At 50.6% G+C, this 19,331-nt stretch overlaps 1 protein-coding gene and 1 long non-coding RNA gene across 7 annotated transcripts in view; both read right to left on the reverse strand.

Moving 5' to 3' along the window:
• WIPI1 (WD repeat domain, phosphoinositide interacting 1) overlaps nt 1–19,331 on the reverse strand; it is a 37,478-nt gene that overhangs the window by 17,248 nt on the left and 899 nt on the right. For all 6 annotated transcript variants that reach the window (XR_007473684.1, XM_012535112.3, XM_033438373.2 and 3 more), the window contains exons 2-8: nt 15,621–15,703; nt 14,121–14,290; nt 10,595–10,691; nt 4,184–4,281; nt 3,443–3,535; nt 2,690–2,760; nt 1,458–1,565 (exon numbers count right to left, since the gene is read on the reverse strand). Coding sequence is in view for 5 of the 6 variants with exons in the window: in XM_012535112.3 (XP_012390566.2) it covers nt 1,458–1,565; nt 2,690–2,760; nt 3,443–3,535; nt 4,184–4,281; nt 10,595–10,691; nt 14,121–14,290; nt 15,621–15,703 (720 nt within the window). In the remaining variant the exon portion in view is untranslated. The remainder of the gene's footprint in view (nt 1–1,457; nt 1,566–2,689; nt 2,761–3,442; nt 3,536–4,183; nt 4,282–10,594; nt 10,692–14,120; nt 14,291–15,620; nt 15,704–19,331) is intronic.
• On the reverse strand, nt 481–1,443 carry LOC125962179 (uncharacterized). The gene is made up of 2 exons (XR_007473685.1): nt 741–1,443; nt 481–521 (listed from the first exon to the last, which is right to left on the reverse strand). It is a non-coding gene; the product is annotated as an uncharacterized LOC125962179 (long non-coding RNA).

Below are 19,331 nucleotides of genomic sequence, written 5' to 3' on the forward strand. Positions count from 1 at the left end.
CTGCCGCCCCGGGGCGGCCCCCCCTGACTGGCAGCGCCATGGGGCCGTGAACGTGTGCTGCTTTACGCCATGAAGTTTGTGATGATCTGTTGCAGCAGCAACAGGAAACATGCGCACACCCCTGGCTGCAGTCCAGCACACGCCGTCGACCCCGCTCCGCTCCTCTCACGGGCACAGCAGCGGCCCTGGAAGGATCTGCCAGGCCCTCAGTGCTGGGGGTGACGAATACACGCAGACCCCGGAGACGCTGCGGGGTCAGCTCCAGGTCGCAGCGATACAGCACGTCGCACACGTGCGTATAAAAGTGATGTCTACACTACCCTGCAGTCTAGTAAGCTCGCAGTGGCATGATGTCTAAAAAACAACGTGCGGGACTTCCCTGGTGGTCCGGTGGTTAGGACTCCGTGCTTCCATCGCAGAGGGCATGGGCTCCTGCATGCCTCAGAGCACGGCCAGAAAACAAAGTACAGTACTTGCAGCCAGGTTACGGAGATTCATATCTGAGCCCCGTCTCAAATAAACTCCATTTGATTAAAAAAAAAAAATGTGCAGGGCTTCCCTGGTGGCGCAGTGGTTGAGAGTCCGCCTGCCGATGCGGGGGACGCGGGTTCGTGCCCCGGTCCGGGAGGATCCCACATGCCGCGGAGCGGCTACGCCTGTGAGCCATGGCCGCTGAGCCTGTGCGTCCGGAGCCTGTGCTCCGCGACGGGAGAGGCCACAACGGTGAGAGGCCCGCGTACCGCAAAAAAAAAAAAAAAAAAATGTGCATACCTTAATTCTGAACATCACGTGAGCCTTCAGTGAGTCGTAATCTTTTTGCAATGGTAACATCAAAGGTCACTGATCACAGGTCACCACGACAAATAGAATCATCATGAAAAAGCTTGAAAAATGTTGAGGAGGATCAAAACGTGACCCGGGGCACAAAGCGAGCAAAGGCTCTGGGGAAACCGGCACCGACGGACTTGCTCGAGGCAGGGCTGCCACAAACCTTCAGTTTGTGAAAAACGCAGAATCCGCGAAGCACAACCAAGCTCGAAGCAACAGCACGAGGTCGGCCTGTGCGTCACGGTACCTGTAGCGAGCGAGCAAACGCGCTCGAGCGTTTACTCCGTGCCCGGCACTACGCTGCGTGCTTTCAGTCCAGGCACTCACCACAGGCCGAAGATGCATATACGATCATTAATATTTTCGGTTTGGCGGACGAGGAAACAGAAGTTCAGACAGATTAGATCACCTGCCCGAGGTCTCGCCGCTCACACGGGGCAGAGCCGGGCTGCAAACTCAGGAGCGCGACCCCAGCTCACATCACCTAGTCTTTGCTGACACTCACTCCCCGCTTGGTGGGGACAGAACAAGTAAAGCCAAGTCCGTGGCGTTGACAGAGAGAAGTCATGTGCGCCGGCCGGACAACCAGGATCTGACTCTTTTAGTGTAACGAGCATTTCGTGTCCTACCTGTTGGCGAGGTGCTCCAGCTTGAAGATGTGCACGGTCTCCGTGTTGCTCGAAGCACAGAGGAGTTGCGAGTCCATACTGAAAGCCAGAGAGCTGATCGTCACGTACCTGCAGACACAGCCACACAGGGACGGGTGAGCCCGGGGAATGAGTGTAACAGCCTGAGAGTACAAAAATCAGCTTCACATATATATGTAAGAAAACCTAAATGTATCGCGAAGAGTTTGAGCACAGGCAGACCTCGTTTTATTGGGCTTCACTTTATGATGCTTCGCAGATACTGCGGCTTTTTTTATAAGCTGAAGGTTTGTGGCAGCCCTGCCTCGAGCAAGTCCGTCGGTGCCGTTTTCCCCAGAGACTTTGCTCGCTTCGCGCCCCGGGTCACGTTTTGATCATCCTCAACATTTTTCAAGATTTTTCATGATGATTCTATTTGTCGTGGTGACCTATGACCAGTGACCTTTGGTGTGATGACTGCAAACAGTTACGACTCGCTGAAGGATCGGGTGATGGTCAGCACTGTTCAGCAATGAAGCATTTTTAAATTAAGGCATGGGCATTTTTTTTTGGACTCATGCCATCATTGCACACTTAACAGACTGCAGGATAGTGTAAACGTCACTTTCATAGGTACGAGGAAACCAAGGAATGTGCGTGACGCGCTTTATTGTGATACTGGCTTTACTGCGGTGGTCTGGGATGGAACCCACACTCTCTCCAAGGTCTGCCTGTGTTTTCTAAAATCCCTTCAACACTGTATCATTCATACTTTGAAATTAACATCGGAAAGAGTCACACTGGGTCGCTTCTCAGGTGAGAAGAAACCAGGCATCGCCCCTTCCCGTCACGCTGGAAGTCTTCCGTCTGTGAGCCCTACAGCGGATAGGACCCAGACCATCACACTTTTCTATTCCACAGGAGGAGGGTCAGCAGTTACTTTCGGGCCGCGACTCCCTCGCCTGTCTCATTTCTCCGCGACGGGCCGCCCTTGGGCGCGTCGAGAAAGGGCTCCCCAAGCTGGAGGCCCAGGTCACAAAGCCCTCTCAGCTCTCAGGTGTTCTGAGTGCTCAGCGGGGCCTCTAGTCAGTCACCTGAGAAAGGACCTTCATCCCTCCTCCCGGGCAGGGCGAGGGGCGCACACAGCCCCTCATCCTCTCCCCGGACGGCTGCCAGCCGTCCACTGCAGGACCCCTGTGCGTACTCTACAGTGTGTTTTTACGATGAGCACAGACCTTTTCATGCCTCTCCGAAACTCATAGAGCTTTTGCCCATCGGGAACCGAGAACACCCGGATGACAGTGCCCTGGAAGAGAAAGCAGGTAGGCGTTTCGTACCGTGCACAGCTTCACGCAGACACGTCCCTTTAGAGACGAGCTTGTTAGATTGGTTTGGAGCATCTGTCTCAGGAGAGGAAGCGCAGAGGGCTGTGCACAGAGGCTTTTCTGTATGTGTGCTGTATAAACCATTCTTGGAAGGTGAGTTGAACAGCCTCCGTCTCCCGGCCCCTCCCCGCCCCCAGCCCAAGGCGCTGGCGCGCTCGTTCAGTCTGCTGTGGCCCCCTCAGATATTCAATCTCTGCCCGTCAAAAATACACCTGTTTCTCGTGGCATCTGAAATTCAACTCGGTCACCTTCCCTGGTTATTCCAGACAGAAGATGTCAGTCTCTCCTGCTGAACAGCCAAGCATTTTGTTTCTACTGTGTTTATGGAACGTGGCATCTCTCCGTATCTGTGATGGTGGGCACGCACGTTTCTTAATCAGACCACAAGGTTCTGGGCAAAGCGGCTTGTGTCCTGCAGAGCAGAGGCCCTTGGTCGGCCGAGTTAATAAATGCAGCGCCTCACGCAGGGGCCGGAAGGCCTCCCTCCGGAGTGAGGTCTGAGCGCTGGGGTCACCGGGCCCCTTCCGCCAGCTCTTTGGGGCCCAGGGCCCCCGGAACCCGCCACCACCACCCCGGCAGGAGGCGAGCCCCTGAGGAACTCACTTTCTCGGAGGCGCTGGCCAGTCTGGAGCCCGAGGCGTTGAAGGCAATGGCGGCCAGCGCCCCCTCGTGGGCAGCAATGGTGCAGACTGTCTTCTGTTGGCGAAAGGGAAAACGGAGGTTGATGCTGGGGCAGAGGGAGGACGCATTTCGTCTCCTCTCCCTCCTCTTTCCTTCTGAGACACCCTCCCTCCTCTGCTGGGTTCCCTGTTTCCCTCTTTCCACCAGGCCGTATGCATAGAAGCTGCACGTCGCTTCCCGGTGTATCTAGACGCTGCTGCAAGGGCTGCTGTGTTTCTGTCCCTTTTCCTGCCCTCGGGGAGATGGGCGACCACCCGTGTGGCCCGTGCGGTGATGTGACTGTGTTCTCCGTGATGCGGCTCTAGGGCCCGGCTTCCTGCAGCAATCCTGCCCGCTCTGTGAAGCTCGGAGAGCAGAGGGCAGGACATGGGACATGGCTGCACGCTGTCGCAGGCTGCGCCACGGCCCGGCAGGACGCACTCAACCCCGCGATGGCCCCCAGCTGCCACGGCGTCTGTCCGGGCCTGGCAGGCTGCCTTGTGGCTACGTGGACGGATGGCGATGAGGGCAAAGGGCATGACCTTCCCGTCCACACCCCACAGCTGTGGCCGGGGCTGCCTGCGCCTCTGCACCTCGCCCCCCAGCCACCGAGCCCGCCCCTCACCTGAAACTGACCACGCGGCCAGGCAGGGGGCTGCGCCGGCGGGGTCACCGCCAACTTACCAGGGCGTGTCCGTCGTAGAGCACGATCTCGCCTGTCGTCCGGCTCCCAGGATAGGCCACGTAGGAATTGGAATGGTTGATGGACAGGGCACACAGACCTGGGGGAGAGCAAACCGCACGTGAAAAGCCGGCGTCCACGCCCGGGAAGGGCATCTGGACACGGCACGACCACAGCGCCACCTGCTGGCGAGGGGAGGAGCGGCCGTGCAGACCTCGACTCTTGATTCTTCTAATCCAAGGACCCTGATCAAGTAAATTCCCGGGACGACCTCGTGATTGGACACTGACCGTGTCCACGCCACAGCTGAGAGGTCAGAGGTTAGACTATTTTAAACGTTCTTCTTCGCACTGTGCCCCAGGGCCCTGAAGTAACAGCTACTTCTCTTCCAATTCCGTTACCCTCTGGGCTACAAGCTCCTAACTGAAATAAAGGGCAGCTTGTGGTGGCCTTTCTGCAGGTGATTAAATGTCATTTCAAATTGGAGGGTGGGGAGGCTGGGTGGCTTGAGGGGAGGACCTATTTAGAAATTGTTTCAGAGCCAAATGTCCTGCCTCGATAAGGGAAATGGGCGCCTCCAGAGGGGAAATTCACTTGAGGGCAGTGAAGACGGTGTGTCTGCCGTCGGGACAAACTAAAGAAGCAGGACATGTTGGATTTAAGAGGCTTCAACAATATTCTGGAAGAGTAAACACCAAGTCAAACCACTGAACCAAACCTAGAAGCCATTTTTATTTACACGGGGATTGGAGGGGCGGGGGAGGATCCTAATAGCATTTAAGAAAAGGATTTTCACAACAATGGCTTCCATTCATAGGGGTGTACGTGATAGAAGTGAATTCACAGAATTACCCGAACCAGAAGCATTACCAGAATAAGAACTTGGAGATCAGGCAAGAGAGGCCCTTTTTAAATAGAAAAGGTAGCTTTGTTACAAGTTAGTGTGTTAAATGGGTTTCTTGTAAAAGCATAAGAGAAACTTCAGATCAGGCTAAAATGGACCTGACCCTCATCTGCTGGGGGCAGAGCAGAGGTTAAAACAAAAGCAAACGTCGAGGATGGGAACCAAGGTCCGACCTCCTGCTCGGGCTTTGCCGAGGACCCACCAGGCTGTGCCCTTATCACCTGCCAGGCAGCTGTGGGAGGAGGGTGACAGCCCAGCGCCCTGTCCTGCAGGCTCCCTGCAGCCCTCTCGCCTGTACAGGGTCACCCAGCCTCAGAAGAGACCACTCATGCCTTCTCAGTTTTGCTGAATGTTACACCCCCATGACTTTTTTTTTTTTTTTTTGCAGTACGCGGGCCTCTCACCGCTGTGGCCTCTCCCGTTGCGGAGCACAGGCTCCGGACGCGCAGGCTCAGCGGCCATGGCTCACGGGCCCAGCCGCTCTGCAGCATGTGGGATCTTCCCAGACCGGGGCACGAACCCGCGTCCCCTGCATCGGCAGGTGGACTCTCAACCACTGCGCCATCAGGGAAGCCCCCCCCATGACTTATTGTTTAACTGGAAGTTTGTACCTTTTGACCCCATTCAACCATTTCACACGTCTCTTCCCCCTGACCCCCAGCCTCTGGTAACCACCAGTCTATCCTCTGCATCTGTGAGCTTGTTTGTTTTGTTTGAAGATTCCACATATAGGTGAGATCACATGGTACTTGTCTTTCTCTGCCTGACTGAATTCACGTAGTGTGATGCCCTCAAGGTCCATCCACGTCATTACAGTGGCAAGATTTCATCCTTTTTTATGGCTGAGTAGTATTCCATTATATCTATATGCCACACCTTATTTATCCACTCATCCATCGCTGGACACTTAGGTTGTTCCCATGTCTTGCCTGTTGTAAATATTGCTGCAATGAACGTTGGGCTGCAGATATCTTTTTGAGTTAGTGTCTCCATTTTCTTTGGATAAATACCCAGAAGTGGGATTGCTTAATCATAGGTAGCTCAGTTTTTAGTGTTTTGAGGATCCTCCACACTGTTTTCCACAGTGGCGGCACCAATTTCCATTCCCACCAACAGTGCACGCAGGCTCCCTTTTCTCCACACCCTTGCCAACACTTGTCTCTTGTCTTTTTGATAATAGCCATTCTAATAGGTGTGAGGTGACCTTCAGAGTTGTATATTAAAATGTAAATATTTCCAGAAAGGAAGGAAGCTTAAACTTCTTCAGCTAACATGGAACTTCCTGTAACACCCAATGGAGAGTGAGTTGACACGAGAGTCTGACAAGAAGGGACCAAGGATGGTGGCGAGGGCAGGTACACCCTGCCACGTAACCACGTACCTGACAGCTCTGCCTCTGGCTCGCACCTCGGCCAGCCCACCTGAATGTAGCCAAGGGGCCGTGCGTACCAACCTTTGCAACTTAATGACGGTCCCCAGAAATGCTGAACGTGAGCTCCTTTAGCTTCCTGTGGTCCAATTCTCAGACAAATCCACCCAGCTCTAAGAATGCACTTTATTTCTTGTGAAGCCCCCAAGGAAAGTAGGAAGACTTTGCTATAGGCTTAGATATTCCCGTTCTACTCGTCTTCTGTTTCTGTCACGTGTCCCCTGAAACCCTTTATAGGAAGGGAAATGAGCCTTTTCTTTTTTTAAATAAATAAATAAATAAATTTATTTTTTTTGGCTGCGTTGGGTCTTCGTTGCTGCATGCGGGCTTTCTCTAGTTGCAGTGAGCGGGGGCTATTCTTCGTTGCGGTGCATGGGCTTCTCATTGCGGTGGCTTCTCTTGCTGCGGAGCACGGGCTCTAAGTGCATGGGCTTCAGTAGTTGTGGCTCGCAGGCTCTAGAGCGCAGGCTCAGGAGTTGTGGCGCACGGTCTTAGTTGCTCCGTGGCATGTGGGATCTTCCTGGACCAGGGCTCGAACCCGTGTCCTCTGCATTGGCAGGTGGATTCTTAACCACTGTGCTACCAGGGAAGTCCCAGCCTTTTCTTTGATATTATTTTATAATATAAAAGTGATAGTATAAAAAATTTGTAGAGGCCAGAAAATATAAAGAAACAGAAAAAAAAAAAAAGCACGCAGAATTCTAAAACCCAGAGGCTTTTCACTGTGCTCAATATTTGAGAATATTTTCTTCTGGCCTTTTTCTTTTTTTAAAATATAAGGAGTTAGGTTTTGATGTGGATTTTGGACTTCAGACTGGACACACATTTTCATAAATCATGGTCAGCTATAATTCCACTGAAATGGTTTGGCTGTAATCCTTCTGCAGCTGGAGAAGAAAAATGCCTGATTTCCATTCAAGAACCAATGGCACCATCGGCTGGAATTAGAAGGAAGTCCTGTGATTCTAAATCATTCTTACCTTGGTATTTATAGTATTATGTGTCAAAATTAAAGCAAGTTAACAGTGATTTATAAGATGCAGTTCCCTCTGGGTTGATTAATGGAATATGCTTTCCAGTTTTTAAAAATAGAAAGGAGAGAAATCGTCTCTGTACTTACAGATGCTCTATGCTACCATTTACCCCACCTGCATTACATTTTCAGAAAGAGCGCTCGCTGGGGAATAAACGGCTACTCTGTCCCATTATACACATTGCTGCGTGGTGTAGACTGCTCCCCCAATGTTCCGTGAGAGCCTGTAAGACCGACAGCATCCCCAAGTTCTGCGGTTGGCGGATTTTTTAATGGAGATTTCCACCTTCAGCTGCTCAGGGTACAGACTGCTGTGCTAGCAGGAAATTAACTTCGAGCCCCGTCTGGCCAAACCCTTTAAAGGAAGCAGCCTGCAGTCTTTGACACAACAGGAATGGGCATGACACAAACAGACAGAAGGAAGGAAATTTACAGCCACGGCCGGTACTGAGCGTGAAGCAATGACAGGACTCTGTGTATATCACGTATTTGTAGTTCACAAAGTCAAAAGACATTCAGAATTCGTGTGGCTGAGCCTGTCAGCCAAGAGGCCCCGTCTCCCTGTGACCCAGGAACATGCATCACATCAAGGGCCAGAGTTTCCATCTTACAGTTTGTTGTTCAGAAAATACATGAGAGGGTGGGAACAAATGAAGGAGACTCCTGGCCTCTGAGGATCTCATCTCCGTGGTTTTGGACGTTCAGAGTCTGCTGGGGGTCCTTGAGCGAGGGGCGGGTCATGTCACTGCAGGGAAACCCCGACCTGTCCCGAGCCTGCCCTCCTGGCTGGAGATGGACATGATGCATGGAACCGGCCGGCGGGCGAGCCTGGCCGAGCCTCGTGTGCCCAGCAGATGGGACTTCGCTCTCACCCCCTCCCCGCCCTCAGGGAGTCCTCCCCATAAGAACTCTGTGGGGTAAAAAGGCTCATCCCCATTTTACTGAAGTAGGAAGAGCTCAGGGGAAGCTGAGAGGATGATTATAAATGTCAGCATTTGAAGCTGTCTTGGCCTCTCTCTCCAAAGAACGTCAAAGCTGTAATAAGACACACGTTTTGGTCTTTCAACCCATCCCTGGTCTTTCAGAAGGAAAGGCTAAATCTCTCCCCCAGCCCACTGGTAATGTTTACCTGAGGACTCCTCCCATCATTTCTAAGTTGTCTTGAGATAAAATCATTCCCTTTGTGAGGCGCACACATCCTAACAGGAAGCACAGATGGCCCTACACCTGCAAACCTCCTTCCTCCCTGTTTAAAGTGCAAACCTGAGGCCATCCGTGCGTTTTCTAAGCGAAGACAAAGGGCTGCATTTGCTCAAAGAGGAAACGGGCTTTTCGCAGGAGGAACAGGTTTGGCCCTGAAGGCGGGCAGCACCATCCCCTGGGCTGAACGGCTGAGGTGTGGCCGCAGGAGTGAGGGGGCTGCCGGCAGCCCTGACCCGTGGGACACCTGCTCGAAAGGCCACTGACGGTGCCCAGCTCCCCGCCTTTCAAAGAAACGGAGAGTCACAGGCAGCTTGTGAACTTTCTGCCCACCTGGCATGTCCACTGCCCACCTGGGATGTCCCCTGCTCACCTGGCATGTCCCCTGCCCCCCTGAGATGTCCTCTGTCCAAAGCTGCCAGGGTCCAGCCCAGGCCCGCGGCTCCGGTGGGCTCTGCTCAGACCCCACTCACCTCCCTCGCCCTGTCAGAAGAGCACATCTTCCTTTCAGCTGTCACCCCCTGGGTCCCAAACCTTCCAAAGACGCCAGGGCCCTTGTGCACCATGTCCCAAGGGTTTGGGGTTCCTGGCGTGTGGTCTGTACCTACAGTGCCTACTATGGTCCCGGGCACGTAGCATGTCTGCAATAAACACTTTTCCAGGTTAGTTCAACCTCTCATTTCTGAAAAACAGCACAAAACGAAACTAATCCCCCACCGCCGTCCCCGGCCATGGTTCCTTCACTTACCACCCTCCACTTGCAAAACAGGCTTTAAAGTCGTTCTCCCACAGAGCTTTCTAACGGCCTCAATGGCTGTGATCTTTTCAAATACAGTACCGTTTCGTCAGGGCTGAAATTTTAAAGCACTGAAGTCAACGTCAAGGGCCATCTGTATAACTCAGATGGAGAGAAGGAAATGAGGCCAGAGGAGGAATTACGGCCCAGCAGGCCGTGAGCAGGTCGCCGCCACAGACACCACCCCTGTGAGACGGGGGTTACTATTCCATTTTACAGCTGAGGAAACTGAGGCTCAAAGAGTCTAGGTGACTGAGGTCGGGCCACAGGGATATTGAAATTCGGTGAAAGTCAACGAATTAGAAAACCGCAGTGAACTGAAGCATTCATTTAACGACACTAAGCTGGAGCGCGATTTACAAATACTGCCCTGAATCATCAGCTCCGCACACTGTTCTGGTTTGGTGGCTCCTGTCCCACCACACAACTTCCTTCTCCTTTACTTCTGCCACCAGGGATTCACAGAATGGCATCGTCTGCCTTTTCAACCTGACCAATCCCAGCTGCTCCCATTCTTAAATCAGGAAAATGTATTAAACAGTGTTACATCTGAGAATTGAATACAGTCCAACCTCCTAGCATATCACCCACGTAGAGAGAATTGTCTGCAACAAAAGAAAACACGTTTCTTTTCGGTTTGGATTGTCTGTCTCCCAGTCAGGTAGAACCCACTTCTGATTATGATGTCTGCTCTATACTGAACAACCAGCAAAGATAACTAGGGGTGAGCACCTTGCAACGTCAGATGCAGGACATCTCCTACGTGTCTGCCTAAATGCTTTGACACGGTTGCTGAGAATGGGTCCCAGGGGAAAGGAGTTTCTCCCAGGCTGCAGGGAAGGTCACACGGCCCTCCTGCAGGACGCATGGCCCAATATAATCTGAATCTGCGGCCATTAAGACGAAGCTTCAAGGCAAACACCACGAAGATTTATAAAGCAATGAAGGCCAAACGCTGCTTCAGGTTTTCAGTTTGGGTGGAAACACAGCTGGTGCAAAAGGGGCACCCAGACACGAGATTCGGGGGCACCTGGCCCGGGCTGCGGCTCACCTGTCGGGTTTGGAGGAATATCCAGGATGGTCTTCAGAAGCTTCATGTCTTTAATGTTGTGAATGTAAATGGACTCCTCCAGGCAGACGAGCAGCCTCTGAAATCACACAGACCCATCAGCCTATGGGGCTGACTCCTCGGAAAGGGGCCCGCCCACCCTGAGATCACGCCTCTCTCCTGGGAATCCTAACTCCATTCTAAGCCGAAAGGGGGAGGAGTTTTCACGATCAATTTGAAGCTTACGTTATGTGCGCACAGCCGCGTATACATCACCACCCACCTGGACAGGAGCACTAAATACAGGATCTTTGGAAATTCCATTTAGAAATTGAGATTGCCTTCTTGTTTTTGCTTTTGTACTTTTCCCCCTCCTCAGTCCAGGGAATCCTGGACGCTTCCTGATCAGACTCCCTTTGCCAGTGAAGACACTTCCGGGTAAACTTCTCGGTTCTCCTTCCCATCAGACGCCGCCTCGGCCTCCTTCAGGCTGGTGCTTCTCAGACTCTGATGAGCTCCTGGCATCCCGGGGCAAGGCCCGGGCTCTGCCTGGAGACCCTCGTTCAGGGGGGTTTCAACACGGACCCCAGACGTGAGGACCACTGCTCCCAGGCCAGATCCTTTCATCCCAGGGAACAACTCTTGGAAAGGAAGGAACCTAAAAATACCACTAAGAAGCGGTGGGCTCCCCTTCTGGGAAAAGCCTGCGATGCTGTTTCCCAGCTCAGACTTTTTCGGGAGACTGTCACTTGAGCCAAGCGGAAAGGTAACACCCAAACACTTTTCTCAGGTTTATTTAAGGCTCTGTGGCCACAGCGCTGGGCGCAGAGGGCTGACAAAAAAGATGCTAACAGGGCCTCCAAATTGATGGCATGTATCAGTGCTTCTCCGTAAAGTCAAGTCCCTGATTCACCGCACCGCTTTGCCTTTCGCCTGCACTTACTACGGTTTGGACTAGAGTGCTCTATGCTTGTTGATGTTTGTGGGTTCGGGTTCGCTCCTGTGTCCCCACCCCCAGCCCCGCGTGCGACCCCAGAATACGGGGTCTTCACCATGCCCCTTCCTGCAGGGGCAGCCTGCACTCCTAGCTTCTCTGGCCTCATCCGCATCTCTCCCCACCAGCTCTTAGAGCACCACCTGCTCTGTGGTCCATCGGCCGGATTTCAGGCCCCCCCCCAGCCCGAGGGAAACACAGAGAGAACAGCGAGGGCCAAAGAGGAGGCACTTCGTCTGTGTTCCACGTGAGGGCTCGTTCCTGGGACGAGCACAACCCTGGCAATGCCTCCCTTTACTAATCAGTCTGTGGTCTCAGCGGAACCCTGGGCTGGCCTCCAGCTCAGCTCATTCCCTGTCACCCTGGCTCTCATCTACTTGTCTAGGTCCTAGAAGTAAAAACTCCTTTTGTCAACTAGAAAATTCTTTACAGCGTCTGCCCTTGGAGGCTTCCATCCAGTCAATCTCCATCTGGGTAACGAGGGCCCCTCGGAACAGAGGGTCAAAGAACTGTGGACATTTACAAATCCAAATACATCTGGTTTATTGTCTTTATTCCACAGAATACCTTTCCTCTATTAGTAGAAGGGGATTAACAGCAACTAAAAATGAAACAGATCCCAATTATTGAATATTCTTCCTTTCTACAGATTCAGAGGATAATAGGGGTTTTCTTTCTTCTTAATTCCCCACACAAATCTTGGACTTTTTTCCTGTTTTTCAGAAAGGAACTGCACAGCCTGAGGACCTGATGAAATAGACAGAGCAGCCTCTATTCTCACATCCTCAGGGGCATGGGGGTGGGGGGGGGGGAGCAGCAGGACCCTGGCCTGGCAGGGAGGGCACACGAGCAGCCCTGTAAACCAAAAGTGAAGCGTCCCAAATCTGAATGTTTATAAGAGAAGCACACCCCGAAGACTTCCCAGACCTGTCTCAAATCATCTTCTTAGCAGAAGAAATGCTAAAGGAAGAGAGCCCTGGTCGGCCTGGGGTCCAGCTGGCTTGGCCGTGAACAGCGGAGAAGTTCTAGGTGCCGTGATGTTCTTTAGGAAACGCGGCCGGGGAACTTTGAAGTGAATATGGTGTTTTATTGAGGAGAGGGTGGCACCTAAAGGTTAACAGTCCCATTTGCTGATGAAAATATCAGAGAGCAAGCGAGGGACATTATACAAATAAATACCGTGGATACCATTTGAGGGTTCTGACCTTTACGGGACATTTGCCTAAACAGTCTTAATTTTTATACCCTGGCTATCAACGTATGCAAAGATAAAACGTCCTGCAAAGAAATTTAATGTGCAAACAAGACATTTCAGAGACAGCACTGGAGCCAAGAACTGTGCTTAAAAGCCTTCAAGTTGAAAACCCTCAAACTGCCTTTCCCTCTCTTGCCAAGAACCGGGCTTATCTTCTTTATCCCCTGCTACTCCTTGCTTCTAAAATACGCCGTATTCTATTTCTCAGGCCATTTTCTACCACCCTGCTTTATACAGACTTGAATGGATAGGCAGTCAACATAGTGGATCAACCCAAAGAAACAATCTCTTCCTTCTCATAAACTTAAGACAGCACTTTGTCTCATTTGTTTAAAAAAAAAGTAAGCACTTAATAGTTTAGGTACAAAGGAGAAAACGATGTCCTCGGTGAAGGCAAGGACCTCCAGCACCCTGGGGATATTTAATTGAATACACAGATCTGCTCGGTCATAGAAAGAACCGATTTATTTGTTTTTGTATTTAATAGGCAGCCGGGAAACAGATATTCACTGAGCATTTTTCTACCGGGCACTGTCTTTTCTACCAGGCCTTACGGTAGCGAGTAAAATGGATACAGTCGCTGCCCTCATAGGATTTAAAATCTAATAATTCAAGGGAAACTCGGCTAGTACCCCCAAATGCTTATTTAACAGGAACTTACAGTTTTCAAAAGAATGTATATTGCACGTTTGAGATAAGACTAACCCTTCCTCCAACAAAGAAAACACCACCAGAAACATCTTCAAGGGTTAGCCGGAAGAAAGAAAAGAAGCGGCCTGGGACTCGGTCCCAGCACGAGGAGGGGCAGTTTCACCGACTGGCTTCAGCACTAACCCAGGAGTACCACCCTTTCTCTCCAGGAGCTTATTCTGACAGGCGTGACCACCAGCCGGCAAGGAATGTCACCATCTAGGGCCCAAAGCAGAAGGGCATCCCTCTGGTTTAAGGTGCCCCTGCAGTGGCTCACGGGACAGATTCTGAGCCAGGGTTCCACCCAGCCTGGCTCCAGGGGGACAGCGTTCGCCTAGCCGGTGGCGGATGTTTGAGAAATCACGGCAGGCGGAAGGACCGGGGCCCGGGGGCGGTGCGGGCGGTCTCACCACCGAGACAAGTGTGTGGCGTAGACTCAAACCATGTCCCCATAATCCTCGGCCTGAGTTTTAAAACCCCCGACAGAGCTGGATGCTGGCGAGAGATGACCATCCCGAGGGATGCTCCTCTTTTCCTTGGTCCCCAGCGGCGGGAGCCTCGTGACCCGGAGGGACGCGCCAGCCCCTTACCTGCCGGTTCAGCCTGATGGACAAGACGTTGCTGGAGTAGCTGTAGCTGCAGATCTCCGTGCCCTTCTTGAAGTGGTAGACGTTCATCTGACGAGGCTTCGCGTGGCTCACCACCACCACCAGGCTGCTGGAGAAGAGGCGCTCCACGATGCAGACGTCGGGGATGTCATCTGCGGGCAGGGGGTGGGGAGGCGGCCGAGGGCACGCAGACGTCAGCCCGCCGGCCTCCTCGGGGTCCTCCCTCCCTTGCCGCCCGCTTGCAGAGATTCCCCGCCCCCTCCCTCGACAGTGAACTTTTACCCGTTTCCCAAGTTCCCAAGCCCTTTCCACGATGGACAGTCAGGCAGACCCCGGCGATCAAGCCGGGCTTTCCAGAGCATCCCCTGATGCCCTCTGCGGCTGGAATCACAGCCCCGCCCCCGGGGCCGCCGTCCTCTCTGCAGAACATATCTGGGAGGTTTGGATCAATCCACTCTTCCTCCACGGGAGGTTGCAAAGGGGTAACTACTCTGTCGGGAGGCTCTGCTTTCGGAATTCTTCTGGTCCCTGTTGCTAAAAGGTACAGGTGCCACCATGATGGGGGAGGGGAGGAGGCAGGAACAGTGAATTCTGTGCCTCCTGCCCGTCTCGCTGTGCTCCCTGGCTCTCTCCGGAATCCCTTTCCTGTTGATAATACCCCGGACATCTGTGTTATGACCAGGGGAGTCCTTCTGTACCCAGGAAGACGGTAGATCAGGAGGCCTCCGTGTCTTTCTGGGAACATTCTTTTCACACGCCTGCCTTTCTTGGGCTCCAGCAAGTCCCATAGGGAACAACGCGGGACAGATACAGAGCAGAATCTTCACAAAAATGTTATAATAAAAATAACATCTTACAAGTGAACTGGGAGCCTAAGATATTATTTGCCAAGCCACTTTCTTCCCAGGAAATCCGAAGAGTGTGTTTTCGTCAATATGATGGTGACATAAACAACAACCTTCCCTGAGACAATGAGAGAGGCACATTTCTAAGCTGGACTTGTTTTTAACATTCACTAGAAGTACTTCAATGTCTTTGATATGGATTCTGTGAATGGGAGACTAGTGCTCTATTAAAACAAGGAAAATACTTCCATGACTGAATGAATGTTACCAATATTCTACAGTGCCAATAAAAGGGCAAAAAAAAAATAAATCGTAAGTGAACTTTCAGTTTGACAATTATCAAAACTGATGACCGTGCATATGAGTATACGAAAAAGTGTCAACAATACAGTTTCAAAGGATTTCTTAATGTAAAAAGAGAATGTTACTTCAGCTATTGCCAAATCTTACTAGTGTTTCATGGTGGGTTTTTTTTTTAAAGCAAGTGGAAACAATGATTTATATTTAAATCTGAAAAAACACTGACTCTGTAAGTTCGTGGGTTAATGGAGGGAAATGCAGAAAGTTGAGCAGCGCCCCAGCTTCGGGTCTAGAGGGAGGATTTGCTGCCCTGAGGTTCTCACACGCACACACTTACTGCTTCCGTGGACGGGGTCCAGCTGCTCCACGGAGCTCAAAGAAAACAGCTTATAACCAGATTTGGTTCCAATCGCGAGGGATCTGTGAAGGCAAGGACAGCCTGGGAATGACAACAGGTACTGGGTCCAACCACAGGTGTGTCTGAAGAGAGATACCCTCCGTCCCTCTAGCCTCAGATAAACATACAGCCTCAGGAGCCAAGACATTTGATCACTTTCGAGACGGAGAAGCAAGTATGCCTTGTCAGGTGGGCAGGTCCAGTCGAAAGGAAGTCAAAGACAGCTACATACAAACATGTGAAATGGCGAAGAGACCTGAAACTGAATGGGCTCTATTGTCAAATGAAGTGTCAGACCCACCAGAGACCATGCTTTCCCAGCTGGGCAGAAATGGGAAAAATGGCATGTTTGACAATATTCATCACAGTGCTACCAAGAGGTAAATTATTTTTTTTTCTTTCCTTCCTTCCTCCCTCCCTCCCTTCCTTCCTTCCTTCTCTCCTTCCTTCACTTTCTTCCTTCCCTCCCTCCCTCCTTCCTTCCTCCTTTCTTTCTTGCTTAAAAAAGACATACGTGATCTTAGAAGACACAGTGGGTCATTAGCAGGCAAAATGTAATAGATGCTTCCTTCCATCACTTTCCATGAAAGCATCTCAGATACTTTATACCAGTTGTTCTCATCCCTGCTGCACATTAAACTCACCTGGGAAGCTTTAAGAAAAGTACTGATGACTGCCTACCCTGCTCCCCCAGCCCTGTGCTTTTTATTTAATTGGATTTCTTTCTTTTTTTTGTTTTTTTCAGTTCAAGTACTTTCATGGGCAGCCATTCATGGGCAGCCATGGTTGAGAACTCTGCTTTATCCTCTGCTTCACAAAGCCAGCACTGCACCCTACCAACAGAGCAAAATCGAAACCTTATCTGGGACAACGGGGGCTGAAAGAATTTTGTCTTCTTCTTTTTTTTTAATTTTTTGGCCGCGCAGTGCAGCCTGTGGGATCTTAGTTTCCTGATCAGGGATCAAACCCACGTCCTCTGCATCGGAAGTGCAGAGCTCTAACCACTGGACCGCCAGGGAAGTCCAGAATCTTGTCTTCTTAATTTTTCACTCTTCAACCGATAGATACAGAGTGTGCACCCACGTTTCCTTGGCCCCAGGATGAAAGCAGACGAGTCAGTTTTGTGCGGCAGCTGAGAATTCCTACCCAGCTCTCTCCTGCTTTGCCCTCAACACCTTAGTGATGACCAAAATCTTACCCAGAGCACCCTCAGAATAAGCCATCAGACCCTGACCCCTGGGAAATGGGATGTCAGGGCTGAAATGGACCTTAAAATGGTCCTACGTAGACCTAACAATTAATCCAACTCCCTCATTCAAAATAAACATATGAAAAGGTGAGCTTTGGCTCTTCACAGGGAGACATGACTAAAATAAGCAGCTTACTGCTACAAGCCTGGATGGCCAAGGTTCTTGTTTCACTAGCCTAAAAGAGAGAAGGTCATATGATTCTCCCTGGAATTTTGTTTTTTTTCTACCCTAACATTTGTTCTTCCCTGGAAAGGCAGTTGACTTTTAATCAGCAAGGTGGCTGCTTCTGCTTCTTTACTCCCCATCCCCCGCCCCCGCCCCCAACCGACCTGCTGAGCAGCTAACCTGGGGGATTAGACGTTTGCATCAGGCAACAGTGCGCTCAGAACTGGGGCTTGGCTTCTAATGACAACAAACTCGAAAGGCCAGCCAGCCGCATCTTAAAACTTCAAAATATACATACTCCATAGTGACCACTGTTTCTAAACCTTCTTCCCATAAACTTTTTTCACATAAATATGTGTGCAGTTAGTTGCAAACCAAGGTTTCTGAAGCTTGCAAATAAGGGAAAAAATGTTGTAATTAGAGTCTTATAATATTAACCAAAAGATCTGGCAACTTAAAATAACTTTCAAACATATGCCCTTCTCCACAAGAATTTTAAATATGGGAAATGGCAGTGTGATCACTGTTGTGTTTTAAATGGTTGATCAATGACCACAAAAAACTCTGAATCAAGGAATTCAGACTAAAACCTTATTTCATTCATAAGGCCTTTCTGTAGGAAGAAAAAAAATTCTCATCACCTCTCATGAAAATGGGATTTGGGACAAATACATACCACGAACCAAGTGAAAAGAACACACCCAACTTGTCTGGCACAGGGCCAAGCATGAAGGATGAGCGAAGACTGCTAAAGGTTAGTTGTCTTCTAACTAACCTTCTCCAGAAAAACTGGACCCTAATTTTTTTTTTTTTTTTACCGGTACGCGGGCCTCTCACTGTTGGGGCCTCTCCCGTTGCGGAGCACAGGCTCCGGACGTGCAGGCTCAGCGGCCATGGCTCACAGGCCCAGCCGCTCCACGGCATGTGGGATCTTCCCGGACCGGGGCGCGAACCCGCGTCCCCTGTATCGGCAGGCGGACTCTCAACCACTGCGCCACCAGGGAAGCCTGGACCCTAAATTTGGCCTATACTTATAGAAAAAGACACGCTGACACTCCGAAATGTATTCGGCAAGGGGCTTGACTTATTTTAAAATCCAATGCCATACCCTCTAAGGCTCAAAGCAACTGCCTGTGACAAGAACTTTTATTTATAGGTGCGACAGAGCTGCCCAGCAGAGCCAGGAAGACAGAACTGACAGTAGGGACTAAGGACATTATCTTCCCAAGCACCCTACAGTTTTGAAAATAACATTCTTATCCAACCGCTATAGAAAGCTGGGACTTACCTAGAGTAAAAATTAACATCCCTTTAAAAAAATGTAATAACAATGCTACAAAGCAGAATTGAGAACATTTCCTACTAAGAAGCAAACTAGCCCTAGTTCCCCTCGTTAACCTGCTCTCAACTGGGAAGGCAAACACCCAGGCATTTCAACAGCCATCCTCTCTTGCAAAATGTTTCTTACAAAACATCAGAAGCGAATCTAGACCATCATTTTTGTAAACTCTGGCTGTCAACCCATGAGAAAATAATTTAGTAAGTCACGAATGGCTTTAAAAAAAAAAGAAACACAAAATACCAGAGGGTATTGCACACATTAAGAGCATGTTGTGAATTGCTTTTCAGTGATATGATACGTGTGTGTGTGTGTGTGTGTGTGTGTATACACACACATCTATATCTGGATATTGGGTAATGTTGTAACATGTATTTCTTATTGTGGGCTGTGGTCAAGGGAAGCTTGAAAGTCCCGCTTCTAACCCAGTTGTCCAGCTACTGGATTACACGATTACACATACAGCTTTTTCGAACAAAGGTATATCGTTTGGCAGAGGGTGTTTTTAAACAGAAACACAAAGGGAATGGAAGCCAGGGTTGCTTATGGTACACGATGGCCTTAATTACACCACTGAATGTTCAATATTAGCATAGCCCAGGCACAGACGGCCAACACACACCTGAAGCCGACTCCAAACAAGGAGCACGACAGAGACTGGTACAGCAGGAAATGGGGAACTGGGAAGAGGTCATCACTGCCTAATGCTCTGGGTGCACATTCCAAAGAGATTATTCCATATGGTGCCCAGAGCTGGTGTCTAACAATCCCATGAGAAGAGGTAAGGGAGCAGCAGTTTGCTTCTAAGGGACACCCTCCAGCTGTCTGAAACGCAGTTCAGCAGCTCCCGGCTCTCTGGCCAAAGTCCCAATGGGAACATCAAGGTGAAACGTTAAA

This window comes from Orcinus orca, chromosome 19 (genome assembly GCF_937001465.1).
Source record: "Orcinus orca chromosome 19, mOrcOrc1.1, whole genome shotgun sequence".
Lineage (NCBI taxonomy): Eukaryota > Metazoa > Chordata > Mammalia > Artiodactyla > Delphinidae > Orcinus > Orcinus orca.